Source organism: Heterocephalus glaber, unplaced genomic scaffold, assembly GCF_053883595.1.
Source record: "Heterocephalus glaber isolate CG9 unplaced genomic scaffold, H.glaber_assembly_v1.0 deba00001606, whole genome shotgun sequence".
In the NCBI taxonomy this organism is placed as follows: Eukaryota; Metazoa; Chordata; class Mammalia; order Rodentia; family Bathyergidae; genus Heterocephalus; species Heterocephalus glaber.
The window spans coordinates 31079982-31102641 of NW_028258377.1; the positions used below are offsets into that span (position 1 = coordinate 31079982).

General features: G+C 41.8%; 2 protein-coding genes across 4 annotated transcripts; both read right to left on the reverse strand.

Annotated features, from left to right (window-relative positions):
- Positions 1–3690: 3690 nt before the first annotated feature.
- Positions 3691–13552, reverse strand: Lsm11 (LSM11, U7 small nuclear RNA associated). The gene is made up of 4 exons (XM_087194906.1): positions 13031–13552; positions 8663–8802; positions 6692–6775; positions 3691–6269 (listed from the first exon to the last, which is right to left on the reverse strand). The coding sequence occupies exons 1-4, from the start codon at positions 13473–13475 to the stop codon at positions 5859–5861; spliced, it is 1080 nt and encodes a 359-aa protein (XP_087051032.1). The 5' UTR covers positions 13476–13552; the 3' UTR covers positions 3691–5858.
- Positions 13553–14997: 1445 nt separating this feature from the next.
- Positions 14998–21881, reverse strand: Thg1l (tRNA-histidine guanylyltransferase 1 like). 3 transcript variants are annotated; one of them, XM_004836481.4, is made up of 6 exons: positions 21656–21881; positions 20660–20836; positions 19662–19831; positions 18832–18920; positions 17627–17734; positions 14998–16525 (listed from the first exon to the last, which is right to left on the reverse strand). In XM_004836481.4, the coding sequence occupies exons 1-6, from the start codon at positions 21844–21846 to the stop codon at positions 16364–16366; spliced, it is 897 nt and encodes a 298-aa protein (XP_004836538.1). In that variant the 5' UTR covers positions 21847–21881; the 3' UTR covers positions 14998–16363. The 3 variants fall into 3 exon arrangements, with proteins under 3 accessions (XP_004836538.1, XP_021096185.1, XP_087051033.1); XM_021240526.2 differs by lacking the exon at positions 21656–21881 and adding an exon at positions 21281–21520; XM_087194907.1 differs by lacking the exon at positions 21656–21881 and adding an exon at positions 21061–21081.
- Positions 21882–22660: the final 779 nt, after the last annotated feature.

The following is a 22660-nucleotide window of genomic DNA, read 5'->3' on the forward strand; positions in this document are numbered from 1 at the left end:
AAGCACTCCCTTGTCAGTATTTAACTATCATTGTATATTTCAAATTCCAAGCTATCTGACTCTTGTGCATTTATTTTGATCAGTGATGACTTTCTCTTTTAACCAAAACTCTGACATAAAAGACAAGCAAGGACCAGACCAAGAGCCTTGGATATGGGCTCAGTCCAAGTTAATACAGTAGTACCTTTTAAAGGGGGCGAACTGTGCCTTGACAGTTAACTTGACGTTTGCCCTCTTAAGAACTGATGTGAGTTTTATTTGCTTTCTTTACCAGGTAAAGGTGACCTAATTTTGGAAGCACACAGGAGGTCAAGAAAATCAATGTGGCAAATTTGTGGGCAGCTCAGCTTCCTTACATGCACAGAGGAAAGCTGGTGGCAAATTCACATATTTCTGGAAGCAGCTGATGACCAATTAGGGAAATCTGGCAAAACACTCAGGGGGAGCAAAATGGATGGTGATTTTGGCAGACTGTGAAGAGAATGGATTAATGCCACTAAGCGATTATGTAGCATAAATTCACAGGGCAATTACTATTGGGTGGTGCTTCAGAAGAGAGAATTTAAAAAATGGGCCAAACTCCTTTTCTAAGTATAAACTTAGGGGGAAAAATCCTCCTCAAGGATGGTGATCTAGATGTATGTGCTTTGGTTCAGGAAGGCACAAGATCACAATAATGAGCCTGCAAGAGGCTTCCCATATTTTAACTTTCTAGATGGTTATCTCCTCTTGGTAATGGACTCCTCCCAGCTGTCCCCTAAATCAGCAGTGACAAAGCAGTCAGTATAGTAATACAGTCATATTTATTACAGTTCAGACTTTCATATAACACATACCTGATGCAGAACATTGCAAACTAAAGTAACTAGTGGCAATTCTCCCTCAAACAGGAAAGGTTTTGGTTAACCTCACAATTAGGAGTATATACAAAAATGAGATTATAGTCATGGTTTTTCTTCTAGCAGCTGGTATATGAGTACTGAAACTATAAACACAGAGTCACCCAGCTTTAGGCTTGTCTAAAAAAATTAGTAAGTCAGTGTTGCCAAGTAGAAGGCTGATGTCTTTAGGTGTCACGGAGTAAGCAGATCACTTTCAAAGACCTGGCTTACTATCTGCTTTACTGTCAGGACAACAGAGAAAGAAGTGAACAGCTAGCTGCCCTAGAACCTGGCTGAACATAATTCAGCCAGATAACCGTACTTTAAATATCATCTCTGAAAATATCTTCAGACTTTTTTTTTCACAGTTCTAAAAACATAACATCAGACATTTGCTGCAAAAAACCAAAAATCAAAAGCAATTGCAATGTACTGGGAATAGCTTATATGGCTTTCCTAAGGGACAGTTCCCATCTTTTCAGTGAATGTTTTTAAAGGAGCACTAACTCTGGTAGCTTATCAAACTATTTTTTTTCTAAATAATAGACCAACTGAAGGTCTCAGGTGTTATGCTTCTTGCCCTAGATCTTCGAGCCAGCCAATCCCATTTCTTGATTGCTTTCACTTTTATTAGCAGAGGGCAAGGGAATGTACAAGAGTTTGAAAAATACTCAAAACAGTAAGGATAAAGGAGGGCCAATCCTTGAGAGCCCAGAAAATCATGTCAGGGACCGCAAAGGCCTATCTTAAACCCATCGAATGAATTTTCCAGACAGCACTGACAGACTGCCTACCTTTGAACACTGGCCCACATTAAGACGACTCCACTGTACAAGCACTAAGAAAAACCTTCTGGGAAAAGAAAGACACAGACTGGTGAACGTAAGCTACTGAAATGGGGCTGACTGCATTCTGTATGTGGTAGGTACAGAAAAAGAAAAGTTAAAACAACTGCAAGACTATTATATTTATACCATGATTCTCTTCTCCTCCATGAACCTTGACCTTCCCCCAGCAATCACTTCATTCATTAAAAATACATACAAAAAAAATGGAAAGCTTTGGGGGCAGCACCAGTGACAGCCAGCTGTCTTTGAATAACTTATAATTTTTTCCTAAAAAATTCAGAGAAAATTTATAGAAGCAATTTACAGAACCAATTCTATTTCATGGTTTTGGCCATGTTGGCTGCTACGGAAATAGTACATTTAAAAATACAAATATCCATTTTGTATCAAGTTAGGTTTCTATTTTTTCAGTTTTCATTTTTATTAGTACATGTTTACAGTACATGATTACATTCCTCCTGGGGAGTTGGTACATGTGCATAATGTATCTTAATTCTTCTTACTTCCCCTTCCCCCAGCTCCTCCCTGCATGTCTTGGTCCCCTTGCAACGCAGGGGCAGAAGTAAGTGGTACATTCAGACTTCTGTGAGCTCGTGGGAAATTAAGGGCAGCTCATAGTCCAGACCTGACAATCTCTGAACATACTCCTGTACTCTTTTCCAAGGACATACGGAACTGCTCCTGATCCACCAACAACTCACAGTGAGGATATCTATGCACCTAGATTTTAGTGTTCATGTTTTCTAGGCTTTCTGATTTGACACACACCATGCAGACAGAGCGAGGTGCCAAACGGCAGCTCAGACGCTGCTAACTCTGGCTAACCATTTCATAATCAGCCTGGTTCTGGTCATAAGATGATCCCAGACAGGAAGCATGAACGCTTCCCAGATACTAAATCAAACAACCTAAGTACATGTTCTACTAATGGTAGAGCAGAAGAATCACTTCTATGTACAAAGAATGGCACTTGAAATTGTTCTGCGTATGAAACTTTATGTTCCATTTCTTAATCACATTATTGTCTAACAAAGCTGGGTACACCAGAGAAGGCCACCAAATGCACAGGTCTGTCCTATCAATTGTCATGCAAACATAAGTCATTTGTCCAGAGATTTCTTTGAAAAACCAAGTTCAATGTTCCAAAATAGGTATTCTTTTTTTTTTTTTGTACCGGGGATTGAACTCGGGTCCTTGCACTTGCGCAGCAGGCGGCAAAACCACTGAGCTAAATCCCCAGCCCAAAACAGATACTATTCTTAACAAGTGATCCAGGGATCCCAAGCCCGATCCCTGGAGAACACCAGAGACCAGTTCTGTTGCTTTTCAGTGTGTGCAACCCTTCAGGTGATGTGGAGGTGGGGGTCAAGGGTTCTGATTCTCTACCATTATTTTCCCTTCTCCTGGGAAGATGTCAATTATTTCATAGCAATTTTCTTTCTATCTATCTATCTATCTATCTATCTATCTATCTATCTATCTACCTATCTATCACTGTGCTGGAGATTGAACTCAGGGCCTCACACATGCTAAGCATGTGCCCTACCAGGGAGCTACATCCTCAGTCACCCTAGCAATTTATCATAATGACCTACATGGTTACAATTTTTGAGCAGCAATACATTATTTGGGACCATTTTTTCTTTATTTTTGAAAAACTTTTCCAATAATAAAGAAAAGACAGCAATTTTAAAAAATGGACTGCTCTAAAAATAATTACCATGCTTTGTACAAAATAGTACACTTACTAAATAATATTCATTTTAGGAGCATTGCCTAAACCACTCAATAAATAGGGGGCATTACAGTACCTAAAAGCACACAGTTCAAATTTTTTTTCATGTCATGTTGGGGAGAAAAGAGTAATTTAATCCTTCTGTGAATATATGAAAGTTACACATAAACATAAAAACTTGTATGTGTTTAAAATCAATCAGGCTAGATTTAATAAGGCAATGGAATGAAATGGAAATTATATTTTTTATTCAAAATTTTTACATTATTGGGAAAACAGAGTATCTATTACAGCTTCTGAGGGACAGGAAGGCAGACATGAGGCTGGCAGGGGAGACTGGCAAAGAGATGCAGGCAGCATTGCCTGAAGATGGAATAAGATGACTATTAATCTGGGAATTGAGATTGTTGGACACACTAGTGAGGACAGAATTTAGACTGGCAGATTCCAAAGATAACTGTGGTCTTGAGTTTGTAACCTGGAATCTCTATAAAAACTTTAGTACATCTAATCTGGCTCTAAAGCATACTTTCAAATGCATTTAAAAATAAAAACAAATTAACAGTAAATAAATAAAGGCTTCTACAAATTCCCCTTTGGGGATGTGCCATTTTTAGATACTCATGTTCCTTTGGTATTATATAAATCTTTCTGACAATTATCAGAAAAACCTCGGGACTGAGATGAGGGGAGAGCAGCAAAAGAAACCAAAGTATCATTCTCCTCTTAATGAGATGTTCTGAGAACTTCCACTGTCCTTCTGGGTGGAGGAATGGAATATGGAAACTAGTTCCTCAAGTTTTCACTGCCTTCTGATGATAGTTACTAGACCACAATATGACACCTAGGAACACTTCATTCTTATATAGCACCTGCCCTGTTCATAAGATGTAGAATTCTTACAGAGCTGTGAAACAGAGTGAGTAAAAATTACTCATGGCACTTAAACATGTTTAGAGGCCGTAAAATGCCTTCCTAAAATTCTTTGTCACAATGTCCTGGTGAGGTAGGTGTCTCATAGGGGAAAGTGAGGCACGGAGGGGATAAATCTGCTCACGTTTCATTGTCTAATGACCCAGCAGTCTAGCTAGAAGAAGCAGGTATTCTGGTTCCCTAAACCTTATGCACACTGTGCCTCAGAAGTCTCAAACTAAACAATGAATACAACAGGAAATTTCTCTTTTCATACATTTTAACTAGTTAGCTGTTTCTTCTCACTTTGAATATGTTACTCAAGATAAAACAAATATAAACAAAACAAAAAGTCAGTATTGCGTAACAGTCTATGTCAAGATGCAGCCTATTCTGCACTGGCGATTTACAAAGCATATAATAGTATGATTCAAGTAGAAGCAGCCCTGGGTCCCATGGTGCTCCTGTTACTCCAGCCCGGCTGTGAGGAAAGTGTCCCTGTGAACAGGGACTCAAGGAATAAAACTACCACCACATGGCAAGCCATTCTGAAAGTCTACACGAAGCCGGCCCCACGTGGAAAGGGGACTCTCAGCCGTGTGTCTAGGTGTATTACTGAGTTCTTGCCAAATTCTTTGAAGCTGGACATGAAGGACAGTCTCCTAGCATGAAGCTCACAGGACAGTTCACATTACACACAGAGGCAATACCACAGGGGACATGCACTAGCACCATGCCACAGGAGTTAGCACAAAGGACGGGAGGCACCAACAAGCAAGTTAGTCTCATCTGGCACGCCATCTGCAGAGGCTACCTCTGGTGAGGGGAAGACTGAAGAGGGCCTGAACTCCCTTCCATAGCAAGGAGAGGGATCAAGACAGTGCTCAGCACTGGCTACTTTGAATATACCACCTACCTAAATTTCACCCCTATGTAAGTTGGTAATTTTCCTAGGCCTTATAGATATTCAAAGATAATAAATTTCATTTCTTGGTCAAGAGAGAATGGCGTTGAGCAAAACTCGAAGGTCAGTTATAAGATGTGGGTGCAGGGCTCAGGGCCATTTATACTGCTACTCTTAGAATCAAATTCTTGAGTACTTGGGGCACTAGCTTTTCAAAATAAGATAATTCTTTTGAGAGAGTTTTTTCTATAGTCACTGAAGAGTGAATTCCACTCATACTGTGATCCCCAAGTCAAGTGCAAAATCTTATATATTTGGCTAGCATGACTGAAGTAGACCACGACACCCAATCAGATGCATGGCTTCTACCTTGACATGAGCTCAAATGCCCACCCTGCCGAGGCCTGTCCTCCCCTTGAGCTCATCTTCCAGAAGGTCGAGCCTGCTCTGTCCTCTGCATGTGCAGGTCCAGAGGGAATCATTCCAACTCAGAGTTTCACTGGGATACTAGGGTACAGCACAGTAGTAACTCATGCACTTTATTTCTAAACACCAAAGCTCAAATGAGGCTGAGCTGGTTACTGTGCAAGATGAACCAGCAACACATTCTCACCTCGAATGAAAATCTGATTTATGTGTCGAGTGAATACCTGCTGGTAATCCACCTTGGGCTTTCGCTTTTTCTTACGGGGCTGGCCCTGGGAAAGGGTGGTGGCCCTGGAAAAGGTACCTCCCACACTGGACCCTTCTGTCCTTGTAGTCCTCCCTGACAGCTCGGACCTGGACTCCTCCCTAGCAGAGGCCTGCAGGGAAGAAGGAACGGAATGGGAACGCCTGTGAGAGCTTCGGTCAGTGTCTCCTCTTCCCCACACGGAAGCCACCTTCCAAGTTGATGTCTGCGAGTATCTGGACAGAGTGGAGTCTTCAACTGCAGACTTCGAATCTGCTTCCTTTTTGGAGGAATCCTGTAGTTTCAGCCGATCAAACAGCTACAAGGAAATTAATAAAAATATTAGCCTTCTCCTCAGCCTTCAACATCCCTCTTTCTATAGATAAAGCCAGATTTCTTTTTCTGCTCTTAGGACTCCCTGCATTTCAATTTTTAACAAGTTAGTAATAACTTTTCTATTTCTAGCCATAACTCAGATCAGTAAGCATGTCAGGAGAAAAGGCACCTTACTTATTTCTGTGATATAAAGCTGAAAGACTTGCAAATCTTACAGGAGGTAACTTGTTTATATATGCAGAAGTCCAGAGGCACTGGAGAGCAGCTGGCAGCACGACAGGGGAGACTAATGAAGATTCCGGTCCAGGCATACGTGGTTTGTGGGTAGTGGTTTCTCTCTAGATCACCCTGGTCACGGGGCTCAGTGATTCCTGAGCTGCAGAGGAGGTCGGGGGAACTACCTACCCTTGTGAGAGTCAACGAAGAATCCCGCTCGTATGCTTTGCCTAGAACAGGTTTTCTGTAGGTCTCATCCACATCAGTAAGTGCCTAGAGGAACAGCCCAGAGGGGAAAAAGGAAACAATTAAAAACAGTATTTTTAAAGCTTTTGGGGAAAAAGGCAGAATAACATCCAAATGTAGCAAAACTCAACAGGTAACCGAACACTTGGATAGAAGAAAATGGCAATACCTGTCACCTTCTGCACAGGATTTCCAAACTGCTATCACAATACAATTTTCTTCTATGCATGATAAAGGTCTTTACCACTGCATGGTAGAGGGTCTTACGTTTCAGTGTACATAAATATCCAGGAAGCTTATTAAAATACAAATCTGAGGCTACTCGCTTAGAAGTTCTGGCTCAGTAAATCTGAATGAAGCCCAAGAACCTGTTTAAACCAGAAACCCCAGCGCATCACAATACAGGATAGCTTTAGACCACACTTTGAGAAATACTACTGCTTCTTTACCCTCCTTAGTTTCTATGTCTTATGACTACAATAACAAAGATTAACCAGGGTTACAGGTAGAATTACTGGTGAGTTCTCATCACTGAGCTCAACCTCCCAGGACAACTGTTAAGGTCAAATGAGATTACAGAACATAAATTACTCTGAAAAAGGTAAATCACCCTACAAATAAAAGCTGATAATCTGTCAACAAGTATATTCTCTTAAATCCTTTCCCCTCAGAGGTAAAATTAAAATAATAAAGTATTTTGTCCTACAGCGGTAACTGACGCTCAGAGCCATTACCAAAGTTAACAAGTAGTGAGGCTGGGATTCAAATCTCCACCCAAGATTTGAAGGTAGAATTCAAATTCTGTAATGGTTGAAAACATGGTCTCTGGAGTCAAAAAGACCCAGGATAAAGTCTGGTACTTCCACTTAATAATCCTGTGACCTGGGACCAATCTTTCAGTTTCTCTGGACTCAATCTCTTCATTTATGAGATGGAATAGTAATAGGACCTATAATTCATTAATTAGGATAACAGATAAAGCCCTTAGTACAGGATGGGCACGTAGCAAGCAGTTCAAAACTACTGTATTATCCAGGAGAATGAACAGATGGGGATACAGCAAGGGGAAAAGGAAAGTTGGAGATGGGAAAAAACCCACTAGAAATCCTGATAGTTCTGTTAACTATCTAATCTTATAGTTGCACTATCATATACTGCTTCCCTCCTACTAATGTCTAGCGAGACAGTAAGCATTTGTAATGCTGGGAGTGTGTAGCACACTGTTTTGTAAGGGAATGTCCTGCAAAGTGTTTCACTTATTAATGTCTGTTTCACCTCTATCTTCCCAAATACTGTCCCTACCACCAGGTCCAGCCAAAGTGGGAAGCCAATAAATATTTTTAAATGAGTAAAAGAATGGTTAGCAGGAAATGATTTAAAATAACTAAATTAGATAATTATTCTTTTTTTGGTACCGGGGATCGAAATCAGGTCCCTGCGCTTGTGCAGCAGGCGGCAAAACCACTGAGCTAAATCCCCAGCCCGATAATTATTCTTTTTAGGCTGGGTCTCTCAACTTTGGTACTAATGGCATTCTGAACTGGATAATTCTTTGCTGGGGGCTGTCTTGTATATTGCAGGACTGAGCAGCATCCCTGCCCTCTACTTATTAGATGCCAACAGTATCTTGTCCAACAGGTATGACAATAAAAAAAAAAAAAAAATCCCCAGACATTGCCAAATGTCTCTGGGAGGGAGGGAAGAGCAAAATTACCCTGGTTTAGTACCACCGCCTTAAGAAAAAGGAAGCAATAAAAATAATTTTTGTTGTTATTGTCTAAGAGTATACAAAGATTTTAGTTCTGAGAAGTTATTTTGTAGTTTTGCTTAATAAGGCTACTCAGGTCTTTTAGACATATAAAATATTTAATCTCTAGTATAGATTCTCTATCCCCCTTAAAACAGGTTAATTACCATATTCCAGAACTTGTCAAATGCTACGAGGAAGCCTGTACAGACGCCCCGAAGTCCCTTGAAAGTGCGGATATGCACATTCACCTTCACCCCCTCCCGGATACAACGGTGGAGTTCACCCAGAGGGCTGCCTTCGTGCACTGCAACAAGGGAAGAACAGTCAGGACAGCAATGACATCTGCCTCCACTCCCAGAATCAAAAGCCGTGAGCATCCGACATGGCCGGAAGAACAAGGCAACAAGCACAGAAACAGGCTCTTTCAAAACCAGAAGACCTAGTGAGAAACGGGGCTTGTACAGCCAACACACACAGAAATGCCAGATTCCACCAGAATGTGGGTAAATTATATGCATGAGTATCATGTAAACATATCCTTTATTCTGTAATGTCACTGATTCTAAGATGTACCATAATTTAAAAACTTTTGTGAACAAAAAAATACATTAACTGTACATATCACCAGCTAGATTCTTCTCACTTCTACACCTTAAGACAATTCCTTTTTAGCATAATTCTTAAGAAACGGATATCTAGCTTGGGCTTTCCAAAGAACCAAAAATTTTGTTCCTGTTTTTTTGAAGGAAATGAACTGTGTAGCTTATCTGCCTTTAACATATGCCATGCTCTCAACAAGAACGGCTTTTTCACCCCACAATCTGAGCTACTCCATGTGCAAGTTCTCTGGGGCCACTGGTGTTTCACTTGATCTTAACCAAAAGGCCAAGAAGCGATACTGGTGTTTCAATGTACACGATCTTTACACTATGAAGAAAAGGACTGGTTGTAATCCAAGCCTTGATCCAAGGTGCAAAGGATACCTGCTGATCAGCATCTGGCTCTTAGGAGATTGACAGTAAGAATCACATGAAAAGAGCAATATGACAATTCATGGGAAGAAAAATGGGATTACAATTTTCAGTTTTTATTACAAAGAACGTTTTTCCTCAGAATTTCAGAGACGGATTTTTCTTACTTCATGTTAATTTAGCTCTCACAATGTACTGGCTTTAGTATACAAAACCTCCCAAAAGAATACTCCCCACCCCAACCTACACACATAACCCTGGTACACTGTATCTGTTTTTTTTCTCCCAAGTTTGCAAGGTAAAATTCTTTGGAGAGTATTTATTAATAGTAAACAAAACAAAACAAAACACACCTCTCTCTTGTTTCTAGTGCCTTAATAGAGAAGAGTCTTGCATTTCAGTTTGGATAACTAAGTCAGTTCTTCTTAACCACTTTATCCCTCATTCATGAGTTGACATAAAGCTGATGACCATGATTAATGAAAGAAAATACTCTTGGAAGAAAATTAATTAACAGATGAGAAGTAAGAGTTTTTGTCAGACTGAAAATTTGGCAGTAATGTACAGTTGGAGCCAAACAGCAGCCTTGGAAAGGAAGAGAATCTTGGTCTGACTAGTGAATTTTTACATTACTTTCAGGAAAAATCTTTATGATTCAATTTCTTGGAAGCTGATCACATTGCTGGATTACCCTTTGCCCACAAGCACACGAATCTCCCTGCCTTCAAACATATGTGCTTTTATAAGGAATGGAAAGACTATTCTTTTTCTAACTTGAAAAAAATAGGGCCATTTAATGTACTTCTTCCCCTATGCTTCTAAAACAGAGAGAAAGGGCAAGCATTATCTTAACAGTCCCTTATTATAATTAAATAAATGGCAAACTCAGATATTTCAACTTTTTAATTTTCTCTTCCAAAGATTTAACATGGTGTTAATTCCAGGGACCATTTCTCTCCTTGTGGGATCAAAAATACAACAGTAGTACCACCTGTAAGAGCAAACAGTAGAGGCAGAAATGAATGAGCTCCTCAATCTAAATCAGAATGCATTCTCTTTCTAACCGTTCCTGAAACAGACTCCAAAAGAAATGTGCCAGGGTTCTAAAATTTAATTTGACATAAAAACATCTCCCTTATCTTTGAAGTTATTCTCATAAGTCCCCACCTGTACTGCCACTATTCTTGGGCTATATCCTCCCAAATTCAGGTCATTTTTAGCCTACTTTCTTCTCCCTGTGTGTTCAGATAATAGATTCTCAAAAATTATGACCTTCTCTGTCCTTCTCTTTCCACAGCACAGCGCAGTCTGGAACCTTATTGATGACTGATTTACTCTAAGTTTCCTATCTTCCCTCACTCAGATCTACAACATTATCGTCATGATTACCACCATCATTATGACCCATTAGCAGCCTCATGTATGAGCCAGACCCACCCACTGGTAAGTCTAACTTTACATATATTATTTTAAGCTAATACATAAGTGCTCCTATCTCACCCCAATTTATAGATAAGGAAATTGAGGTTCAGAAAGATTGAAGTAACTTGCTCAAAGTCATTTATTAGCAAACAACTGAGCCAATTCTCAATATGGGAAGGTGATATCCATTCTGACTTGGAGCCTGTAATTATGAAAATCTGAAAGTAATAACCCCGAATAATGGTGACATTTAACATTCATTGCAAGTTTCCCTTTTACTGTTGTAAATGCTGTAAACGTGTTAACCAGTTTAATCCTTGCAATGACTGATAAATTCTATTATTGTTTTCATTCTACAAATCAGGAAACTATGGCCCAAAAGCATTTAAGTAACTTACCTAATGTAAAATACCTAGAAGTTGGAGGAGCAAGTGTTTAAATCTAGAGATTGTGTACACTTGTGGAAATACAAATTACACCGAGTAGTCTGATTTTTAAAAAATCATACTCAACCATGCTCATCCTTAACTTCAAAACCTAAAGCTTACTTCTCATAGAAACTTTCTTTAATAATCCTTGCCCATACTTCTTTCATTTTCTTGCTTTCTGAAGGTCATCAACTCTTTCTGATGTCAACTTGTCTGTATTATGCATAGCAACTGTTTCTAGTGCCATGATTAAAATTTTCAGCAACTAGTGCACATTCCCCGAGATGTTGATTCTAGGCAAATATTTAATCATAGGAAGTTAACACACTTCACACTCCAAACACTGTCATACCATTACAGCAAAGTGCTTCATGGTAAAGCAAAAACCACCTGCCACACAGACATATTTTTTTTCCCTTGACAATATTGGTAGCAAAGCGATAACTGATAGCATGGAAATAAATGTTAGAATCTGAGACTTGGAGTGAATTTCAACAACTGAATAGTGGCAAAACACATACTTAACCCCTCCAGACTCCCTCATTTTAGAAACACTCACACTTTCTTTCCTGGAGGTCAGGAATGGTGGGGTAAATTCTAGCTTAGGCTGGGATGTGCTGGCAAGGTAAAACATCCAACAAAGGCACCTATAACACCACACAGCTTTTCAGGATGTTTTTCCTAACAAATTTCTAGGAATGAAGGAAATAGAATCTTGCTAGCAAACCCCTCTATTCAAGTAGCAATTGCTCAGTAATGTCACAATTTAATTATCAGGACACAGATGCTTTGAATGGCTAAGTAGGTCATTGTGTTCACAGGGCAGATGTCAGAACTGCTTGCCAGATGACAAAAGATACAACCCTGGGCTGTTTTTATTCCATTTAAACAAGACCTAACTCACACATTAGAGCTCTGCTGTTTACAGCTTCACTCTAAGGATCTATTAGGAAGCTCCAAGAAATTCTCCCAGTTTACACTGGCAGAACTTAAAATAACCTGGCGCATATGGTAACCTGAGCCCACAGACACTGTCCTGCACCGGGCCACGCAGAGTGGCTGTGAAACAGTGCCTGTGTTTTAGTGGCCTTTATGCATGCTGCATTCCAGCACTTGTATTTAGTAACGTGAATATATGTGTATCAAGACCCTGTAGCCTTCTGTCCTGGTCATCCAACCCAAAAGGAGCTGTCACTTCCAGAGTACGGGTTGTGAGATTTTGGCCCCTGGTCCTATCTGAACACATCTCCCTACAGTGCACGTGATCCTCAAATCCCACTAACCACTGTCCTTCCCCTAGTCCTGACTATGCTCTCCCCCACAACTTCTGCACAACCCTCCCTCCCTTTACCTCTGTCTGTGGTCCCCAAGACCTCTCACCACCTCTGCGTACCCATGATGTCCCTCAAACTCTCCGACACCCCTGCCACTCCTACAGACCCTCTCTGCAGGCTCATCACCTCTGGAGACACCTGCATGAACCCCGATCTCCTCCGCAGACCGTCCCATGGCTCCTTACAGCCATACCACTCTTCCCGTACTGCTCTGGCAGACCCTCGATACTCCCCGCGCCCCCATTACTCTGGCAGACCCTGCTCACTCGCGGTTGTTCACTTCTCTGCAATAATGCAGCCTGCAGCAAGCTCACCGCGGCAAACACCCCGCCGGCCCCGCCCCGTCCCGTCTCGTCCCCGCCGGCCCTCGGACTCACGGGGCATTCGCGTGAGCACGTTGCGCGGCGCCTTCCGGCTGCGACCCGGTCCCCGCCGGGACGCCCCGGCCGTGCCATCCTCTTCCTGCTTGACCACCATGAGGCGACGCAGGCGCTGGATGCGCTCGGGGTCCGGGGCGGGGGCGTCCGCCCGGCGGCGGGTCCGGCCCGAGGTTCCGGCGGCGGCGGCGGCGGCAGCGGGGGCCCCGGCAGCGCCCCGCGCCCGCCCGCGCCCGCCGCCCCGGCTGCCGGTCCTGAGGAAGCTCTCATACTCCGCCAGGTTGTTGAAGCAGGGGGCATTGGGGTAGGGGATGGGAGGCAGGCGGGGCGCGTACAGGGCCAGCAGCGGGTCGAAGCTGTCTGAGCTGACATCCAGCCGCGGGCTGGGCGGGCTTGCGGGGCTCCCGGCGCGAGCCGACCTCGCCCCCCGCTCCCGCTCCTCCATGTTTGAAAGGCCCGCAAGCTGAGGCCGATGGGAGGAAGGAGCGGGGGCCCCCAGAGGGCGGCACTGCGCAGCCGCGGCGCGGGTAGCACTGCGCCGGCGCGGCCTCCGGGGGGCGGCATCAGCCCGCGCTTAGCCGCGCTGCCAGAGGGCGTGACGCGTGGCTGCGACCCGCTAACAGCTTGACGCCAGACTTAGGGTAAATCTGCTTTAATGCAGTGTTTCCCCGTCCGTACTGTTATCACTTGGCGTGTTTGTTAATACCCCAGACTCCCCGGGGTGGATCCGGGATTGGTAGGTTAACATCCTTGGGCCTTTCCTTGCTCACTGGTACTGCAACCTACTCCTAGCTTGAACTGGAGGGAAGGGGAAGGGCAGAATGCCTCGACTTGCTTTCAACTTGAGAACTGGGGCAGGGGATGGGCTTAGCCTTCTTGGGCCCAAGTTATTTAGCCTCTCTGGGCTTTTCTGCAGCATCCTTATTTCCTTTACCTATGAATAAAGAAATTTGCACTGATGATAGACCTTAGTGTCAATGAAAAATTTTACTGCTACTTTCTGCGCACTGCTAAAAACTGGAGGCGCTGAGGATTCACAAGATCTGACCCGTGCGTTTTTACTTTGTAGCTTCAGTTCAGCAAAACATTTGGTTTTTGATGTTAAATGAGTCTCCTCTAGATAGTGTTACTTCCGTATCCAACAGGGCCAAGATGTTTGCAAACACAAACCGCAAAAATCACTTTTCTAATTGCCAGCGCTCTCACAACTATCAACTAGTTTGAACTCTACTGGGTGCTTTTTTGTGTATTTGTTTCCTGGAGACTTGGAAAAAGAACACTCAGAGAATACTGTACAGTACCTTAGAGAGCAAGATAAAAATTAATGTACAACAGTGAATTACACACTGGAATGAATACTTATCTCCACAAAGATAAAATAACTAGCAAGCCACAGCTTCTAGTTAATGTTATTACTAGTTTCCTTATGACACTGGTACTAAACCCAATTTATTATTGTTTAAAACCCCCTGCCTGAACAGAACTCAAAGCTATAAAACTGCCAGGAATTCAGATGAGTACTTATCTTCCCATCTTATAACAAATCAAAGGATGGGCTTTATAGTATCCCATGAGACCCAGAGAAAGCACACATTTCCTCTGGGTGAATTTGTCCTGGAACTTTGTAGTTTAATGTCTACTTGGCAATACATATTTGATATAAAATGCTATCAGTTTACCTTTAAGTGAAATTTGCCAACCAAGAGCTACATTATTTTACTGCTCATCTGGCCTGTCAGTGTACTGAGGGCCTGGTTTGTTGAAGGAGTTATCTATCAACCATATGTATCAGCAGCCCAAAGCCTCTGGGGTAAAACGTCAGACTGCTGAGCCCCAAATATTCAAGGAGCCTCAAATGGGCATTTAAAATACAGATTCCAAGTAATTTTTTTTCCAATCTGTAGGTGTGTGAACCTCTCGTAATGAGGGTTTATACATCCTGGCTTACCCAAAGACAGACACAAAAGTTAAGACTTACATACTGTATTTTTTGTATTATGAAATAAATGAGTAAGTAGCCCCAGGCAGTTGAAGTCCTTATTTTTTTCTCAAAGAGGTTTTAGCAATTACCAAACACAAGCTGTATCTCCTCTTCCTGTGGAGTGGGGGAAAACAGGAAGGAAAAAAATGGCATCGACAGATGGGGTGTCAATTAGTGACGGATGAGGCCAGCCGTTGCTCTTTGAAAAATACATTTTCTTCTTGGCTACAAATTCTGCAATCCAAGACCAGGCACTGGGACGTGGGCTGTCTCTTAAGTGATTCTTAATAGAACCAAATAATCTTTTTCCTCTAAAATACAAAACAAGGACAGGAGGAAATGGGAGTTATGGCACCACAAGCCCATGACCTCCTGCTTCAGAGTCCAACAGCTTGGTAACATGAGATTAACACTGCTGTTCTCTGCTGTTCCTCTCACACGTGGAGCTACTGACTCCCCTGACATTGCTACCTGGAACCCCAAGAGGCATGCTGAGCCCTCTGCTCTTGAGTTCAAGTTTCACTGTTCTGATTATATACAGGCTACTTGAGAATCTCTTTCATGAAGTCCAACAAGAAGACAGCTTTTAAAAGTGTCAAGAGGACAGAGTAAATGTTTTTTCACCCTCATGCATGCATTCTCACACAGTTTCTTTCTCTCATACAGATATACACCTCTGCCTGGAAAAAGGCCTTGGAAACTCTGGCCCTGGCGAGATCACATCATCATGCTGAAAATTCCGTAAAATCAGTGCATGGGATGTGTGCACAAGGATATCCAAACCACTACTTATTTGTTCAGCCAAAGTCGGGAACTTGGAGACTGACACAAAGCCCCGCGTCTCCCCTGGGATTTGTGAGTTCAGAGGCCTCATATAAGTGTGAACCCATATTTATCTTTCGGTCTTCCAGAGAGGAAGGCAAGTACATGGGTGGCAGATGTGAGGTTTTTCAAAATCACTGGGTTCTCTAGTTAGGAGCAGGTGGGAGAGAGTAAAGTTTGGGCTCCTCTTCTATCATAGATGAAAAGAGCTGACAGGTTTTTGTAAGTCTTATGTCACAATCTAAAAATTATTCATCCTGCAAGGCATGAAACAGTTCTTGCTTTATAAAAATAGTACCACGATTAAAAAAAAACCCAAAGCAGTCATTTTCTAGCATTACAAAAAGGGGGTTCTGCTGAAGCAGAACAAAAGGCATCACCCTATTCCTTCCTTCCTTCCCTGTTCCCTCCCATCTTGAGTCATGTCGCCCGGCACAGTGTCCTGGGTGGCATGAAAGCTAGGATCACCTAAGAGAAGAGACCCGGGAGGCCTTGCATGGTCAAGCACGCCAGAATTAAAGAGTGAAGGCTCAGCTGTCCTCATCGAGGATCTCTGGATGTTCTTTCCAGAAAGCATCTCCAATGATATCGCAGTGTAGAGGCACTGGCTTTGTCCTGGTCCGGGTCACTGTCATCTTTTTTCCTTCCATTTCTGCTGGCAGCTTAACTTCTTTTGTTGTGACTTCATCCACCTACAGGTAAAGAGTGGTGACAGTGTTAACTTGACAGTGAGTTTGGGAGAGAAGGAGAGGACGTGGAGGAAGCTCACTTTTATACACTTCTGCCTGCCAGATTTTCAACAGGCACCAGCCTCTTTATGATCACAAACACGTTAAAAAAGGTTATGTTACTATAATTTGAAAAGGGATCTTGGAGTCAGGCATGGTGGCACACACCTGTAATCCCAGCACCCTGGGAGGCTGAGACAGGAGGACTGAAAGTTCCAGGCTAGTCCAAGCAACTCTGTGACTTAGCAAGGCCCTATCTCAAAAAAGAAAAAGACAAAAGTGACCTTGGCAACAAAGAACGGATTTTATGTTCCTCATTAGTGATGACTGTAGAATTAAAGGTATTTCTTTTCTCCCACTTGCATTAACAAGTGTCCAAGTCTGTCCCAAAGAACAAATATGTTTTGAAAATACTGTATTAATGACAGCTGAGGTCGCCAGTGGAATGACTAGCTCTCCACATACCCTTTAGTACTTGCAAACATGCATTTCAGAAAAAACCATTTAACAGAGAAGGAAATGAATTTAGAAAAATAATTAAACCAAAAGCTGATGAGAAAATTATGGTAGAATTAAGGATTTAAGCAAATGCAAAGACTCATCACAGAATATTAAGGTAACTGTGAATGGAGACTCTGGAAAGTGACAGAGCCCTCACATATAACATCTCTTAGCGCTTCATTGTAGTTGCTTCGTTATAGTTGTCATGGATGGATGAAACATTTAATGATATTCTCCAGTGTGGGAGAAAGTATTTTTAAATGTTCTATGAATGCAAAAATCCCTGCATCTTTACTGTACCCGTTTAAAAGAACGGCATACTTGATATGAGGAGAGCTTATGACACACAGATAAGTGCTCATTTTAAATTCTGTACTCTTTACATCTACGTAATGGGAAATTCTAGACTACAAATGACAAAGTCAGCATCCAAACTAACCCTTTTGAAAGGATCTAGCTCATGTCAGTGACTAGAGCCTTATTAGCAGGCAAGACAATGCCTGGAATGGATACAGGTTCTCTCTCTGCCTGACCCCCATTTTCCTTTGAACACAACAGCATTACCTTCTGCCATATCAACACAGTCCCTTTCCTGTACATCAGCGGCTCGTTGTTGTAGTTGACATTGAATTGAGAAAACAAAATCTCATTCTTATCCGCTGCAAGAGTTCCCTGGAAAAATAGCAATCGATATAAAAAGGTTCGTATACCATCTTAATGCTGTCTCTCTATACTATCTAAACATTGAGGAACAAGTCAAGATGTGGAAGAATGCTACCTAACATCTTACACTAATGAATTTTCATTTTAAGTACAATTCGAGTCTCATTTAGATAACCACATTGACAAAATTTTCTGTAGCAAATGGTGGCTTTGTAAGTAAAGGCTGTGAGGAGGCTGAAGGAACAAATAGTAATTAATATCTAGTATGCACATAAACTTTATGTTCATTTTTCTCATTTTATCACTATACCATCTTTATTTTAAAGATGAGAAGACTGAAGCTTAGGAAGATTACACAAAATACCCAAGGTTGAAGGCTGTCTTTATTCTTCTACTAAGAATCAAACTGGATATATCTACTAGTATTCCAATTGTTGCTGTGTATGTCTTCATCCTTAGTTCCACTAATCACAGCAATCACTGACTAAATATAATTTCCCAGGTATTGGACTAGGAGCTATTACATGTTACCTCACTTCATTCATTCATCCCACAAACTGCATGTGATCTGGTAAGAAACACCAGTATTTAATGCACTTACGGTGTGCCTCCTACTTTTGTGTTTTATGTGCATCGTGCCTTTAAATTCTCACCATAGCCCTATGAGGTAGGAACTATTATTTTCTACATTTGACTTATAAAGACCAAGGCAGAGAGTGAGAAAATGAAACAGAAGCATGATTCTATATTGTGGCCTGACCCCAGAAAGAGCAGGGACTCTTATTATACACAGGGGTTCGAAACCTAAGAAACAGGACAGAGAACTGATGAAGTGACAAGGAAGAGCACAGGCCCTGAAGGACGCTCAGGACACAGTCAGAGCCAAGTGTCAGCGGGTGAGAATGCAGAGCCGGTGTCCGTGAGTCCATTTTCCAGCTGAGGACACTGAGGCTTGGGGAGAAATAGTCATTCACTCAGGCTTACAGAGCAAGCAAGCAGCAGATATAATTTTTATATCTTTTCAAGCTATAAAGGGAACATTAAAAAAATGTTAATGGGAGACACTACCGCAAACTGTCCCCAGCTAAATAATAAAATCTTCATACCTTTAATCTCTCTTGGGCTTGTTCGGGTGTTAATCCAGATTGTTGTACAAGTGTCCAGTAAACTGTATTATAAAGATTATTGATGTGACCTGTGAGAACAACACAGTAAAGTTTACATACACAGAATCTTTGTTCAATAGTCATCCTTTAAGGAGTCCTGCCTCTCCTCTCTGAAGATCTCACAGACACTTACTGATTTACTCAATGTCCTACACAAGAACAAAGAGGCAGGAGTAGGCAGCAAAAAACTTAGGCCTAATAACAGCTTTATTTGGTCATTTCATTTACGTTTTACACAAATCTGTTAACTTAGGTGCTAATTTTAGAAATACTTGCAAAGTTATTTGACTAACATTATTCCAATCTCTTTTCCAGTCATTCTGGCAAAATTAAAATATACCACATGAGTAAAAGTTACACAAACATCATCACATGGGCCAGGGATTTAGCTCAGTGGTGCCACTGCCTGCTTCGCAAGCTCAAGGTCCTGAGTTTGATCCCCGGTACAAAAAAAAAAAAAAATCATCACAGAAATCTAAAGGAGGGACCACAACACAAATACCTACTGAGGCTATCAGGAATATAAATGCATAAAGCAGTGCATGACCCCAGGGGAACCACAGACTGTGGGAGACTGCCTCATGTGTGCATGTATGTATAAAGGCCACTGCACAGGCTGTGCCTGATACTAAGAACGCAGACTCAGTATTGACACCTCTTTGATGTTAAAAATACTGCATTTCACACAAAATACACATTAGCAAACCTGTATCTGACACCTTTAATTCACAGAATTTGTGGTTTAAATCTGTTTATTTGGTGCCACTTACAATCTGCTTGCCGCCAGCTGAGGTAGTCCTTTAAGGTCTGGTTGCTAGGATACAACACAACTCTTCCATCAAAGCCTGGAGGATACAGAAGGGGCTGATCCTCAAAATAATCCCGCCAATAGAACACGTAGCTAGAGGCGAACTGGGAGGCCACGTGAGTCATGAACTTACTTGCAAATACAAAGTACATTGGGTGGAACAAGAAAAGAGAAAAATGTATATTAATTCAACACCAATATAGGGTCTGTGGGTACCACAGAGAGGTTACACAAACTTCCCAAAATGCCAAGAGATAAAATACATTTGGCTAAGAAAAACTATTTTAATATCTTGTTTATGCATTTTAACCTGCTATTCTGGTTATTTGCTAATACAGAATTTTTCTCTTTAGGATGTGATGTAAATTTTTGGCTTAAGAATTTTTTTTTTTGGGTACCAGGGAAAGAACTAGGGACCTTGCGCTTGCTAGGCAGACATCAGAACCACTCAGCTAAATCCCTGACCCTTTTGTTTTTTTTATTGCTCTTAGTCTTGGAAGAAGAGAAACCACTCCTTTAAAAAAACACACTAATACATGCTTTGTGTCCTAATAAGAATTTTAATACTGCCAAATTAAACATCAGATTTATACACTTCATACTGAGATTTTCTGTCAGTAAAAGTTTAATATTGCAACGAATGTAGAGACTGACAGTGGCTAAAGCCAACCTAAGAGTCATTAATATTACTTTTTTATGGTCTCTTTCTATTCTAAATGCTTGATGCCAGGTCAGTCTAGAAGCTAAGCTGATGGGGCATGGAAGGTAAAGAATGAGTGAAAGAAAGTATACACAGTGCTCAAGTATCAGATCAAGGAATATAGTCTAAACAGGAAATATACATTCACCCTGCAGCTGCAAATACTGCAGACATCGTTCGTAATATATAAGCCAATATGAACAGAAAAGCAGATGCTGGCAGGAAATATTCTGAAGGAAGGAAGCAGGCCATAGGACTACCTGGCTCTTCTTTTAAACCAGTTGCTCTTCCGCTTGAACACAAAGCTGTATTCATCGCTCTGTCCATATGCAATCACAATATCTTCCAGTTCTTCCATTACAGTCTGAGCACATTTGGTCATCAGGTGGAGAGCACGGATATCATTGGGTTTTGCAAAGCTGTGCTTCTCAGCAAACCTTCATAGAACAAGAAGAGGGAAAAGGGTGTGGATGGAAAAGTCATTAACCACACAGACCACTGAGGTGATTCTAAGAGGAAAACACTGTAACAATGCTACTACTACTAACTATAACCCAATCCATTTCCTTAAGAAATGTAGTTTCTTACTCTGACTCTAAGAAAGGGACATGTTTGCTACCCCTCAATTTCTTTTTCTATGAACTGGGGAGACAGTATTTACCTCATTGGGTTGTTCTGAAGACGAAGGGAAGATTAAAAAAAAAAGATAATTATGCCTGGTTCCTATTAAGTGCTCAATAAATGTTATCATGGTTATTAGTAGTAGCCCTTAAAAATTAAATTCTCATTTTTGTTTTTCCTCTTTTTAGAATCTATTCTGTTACTGGCAGTGAAACAAGGGCATACTATATATTGCTGCCCACTGCAGGGCCTACACAGACCTTTAAACAGCACTCAAAGATACCCAGCAGGATAGCAAGGCTGTCCTGGGTTTAAGTACTGAATGCGGGAGCGATTCTTCCAGCCCTCCTCATCCTCCTTTGGCCCCAGGTCCTTGCAGTCTGGTCCCCAATCATTTAAATGGGGCCCTTCAGGTAAGCTCCTTACTAGGGGCGCACACTGCTCCTTTTAACTACCCTGACCATCTGGCATGCAAGCCCAGACAGCAGCCGGCAGCGGGACGCTCAATGCAAAACGCTCATTGGCTGCCGCATTACTCTGGTAACCACGCGGTGGAGGGGACGGGGGCTGAGAGCAAAGGTGTCGGATCCCGGAAGCGCCAACACATCACGTGGTGCCCTGCTGAGCTAGCTCACCGATGGAAATTCCTGCCATCCAGCCTCACTACTGCCCAGCAGTGAGGTAGGCAGGTGTCGTCAGCCTCGAAGTTCCGCACGTACTCAAACTTGCTTTTTGCCATGAGCACTCCCAATCTCAGGCATCGTCTCAGAGTGACGGAAGTAGCGGCCAAGCAATACCGAATCTTAAGGGAGCAGGGAGCCCACATGCACCGACGGAAGGCAGAGGCCTAGGTAGCCCCGCCCCGGAAGTTCCTGCTGCTCTGCGTGGCCACTCTAGCCAGAATGGAGGTCGTCAGCTCTCTGGCTTTTCCTTATCGTTCTTAGTGTTCTTCAAAACAGAGGGACCTACCCTTCATACTGTCCAGGTAGCTCTCCTTTCTTTCCCCATTCTTCAAAGAGTCACTCTCACGGCCTTTAAACCTTCTTTTCTGACCAAGTTTGAAAGTAATAGCTGTGAATTTTTTGCTCTTTCTAAATAGGATTAACTCACTGTAGAAATATGGATATACCGAATTAACATTAGCTTTTTTTCTGGCTCCTTCTCTTTGTGTATATAAATTCAAACGGAACACATAAAACCAGAATCTGTCGCTTGTACAATTTTTATATTTTTTCCAACGAGCTGGATTATTTTCCAATGCCACTGATTAGTACAAAATGCAATTTGTAAAAGAAAAAATGGACCCCTAATATTCCAACATATGTACTAAATTCCACCATTAAAGAGGCAAAGATGTTTGATTTGTTGTTAGTATAAAGTGGTAACAATACAATCCACGTATTTGTGTGACTGAGAATTTAATACCTATTTACATTTTTTATCCTCAGGAAAAATATATAGTAAACAATATGGAAGATTTGTGGTGAACAGTTACCAACTTCAAACTTCACATATTTTATGTCATTTCTCGTATATCCAGAGAGTCATAAATCCACCAGTATGCCATCTTTCCTTTCTTCCTGAAGTCAATAACTTATTATTACTCACCATTTACTTTTTCATCCTCTTGTCTCCAAGCT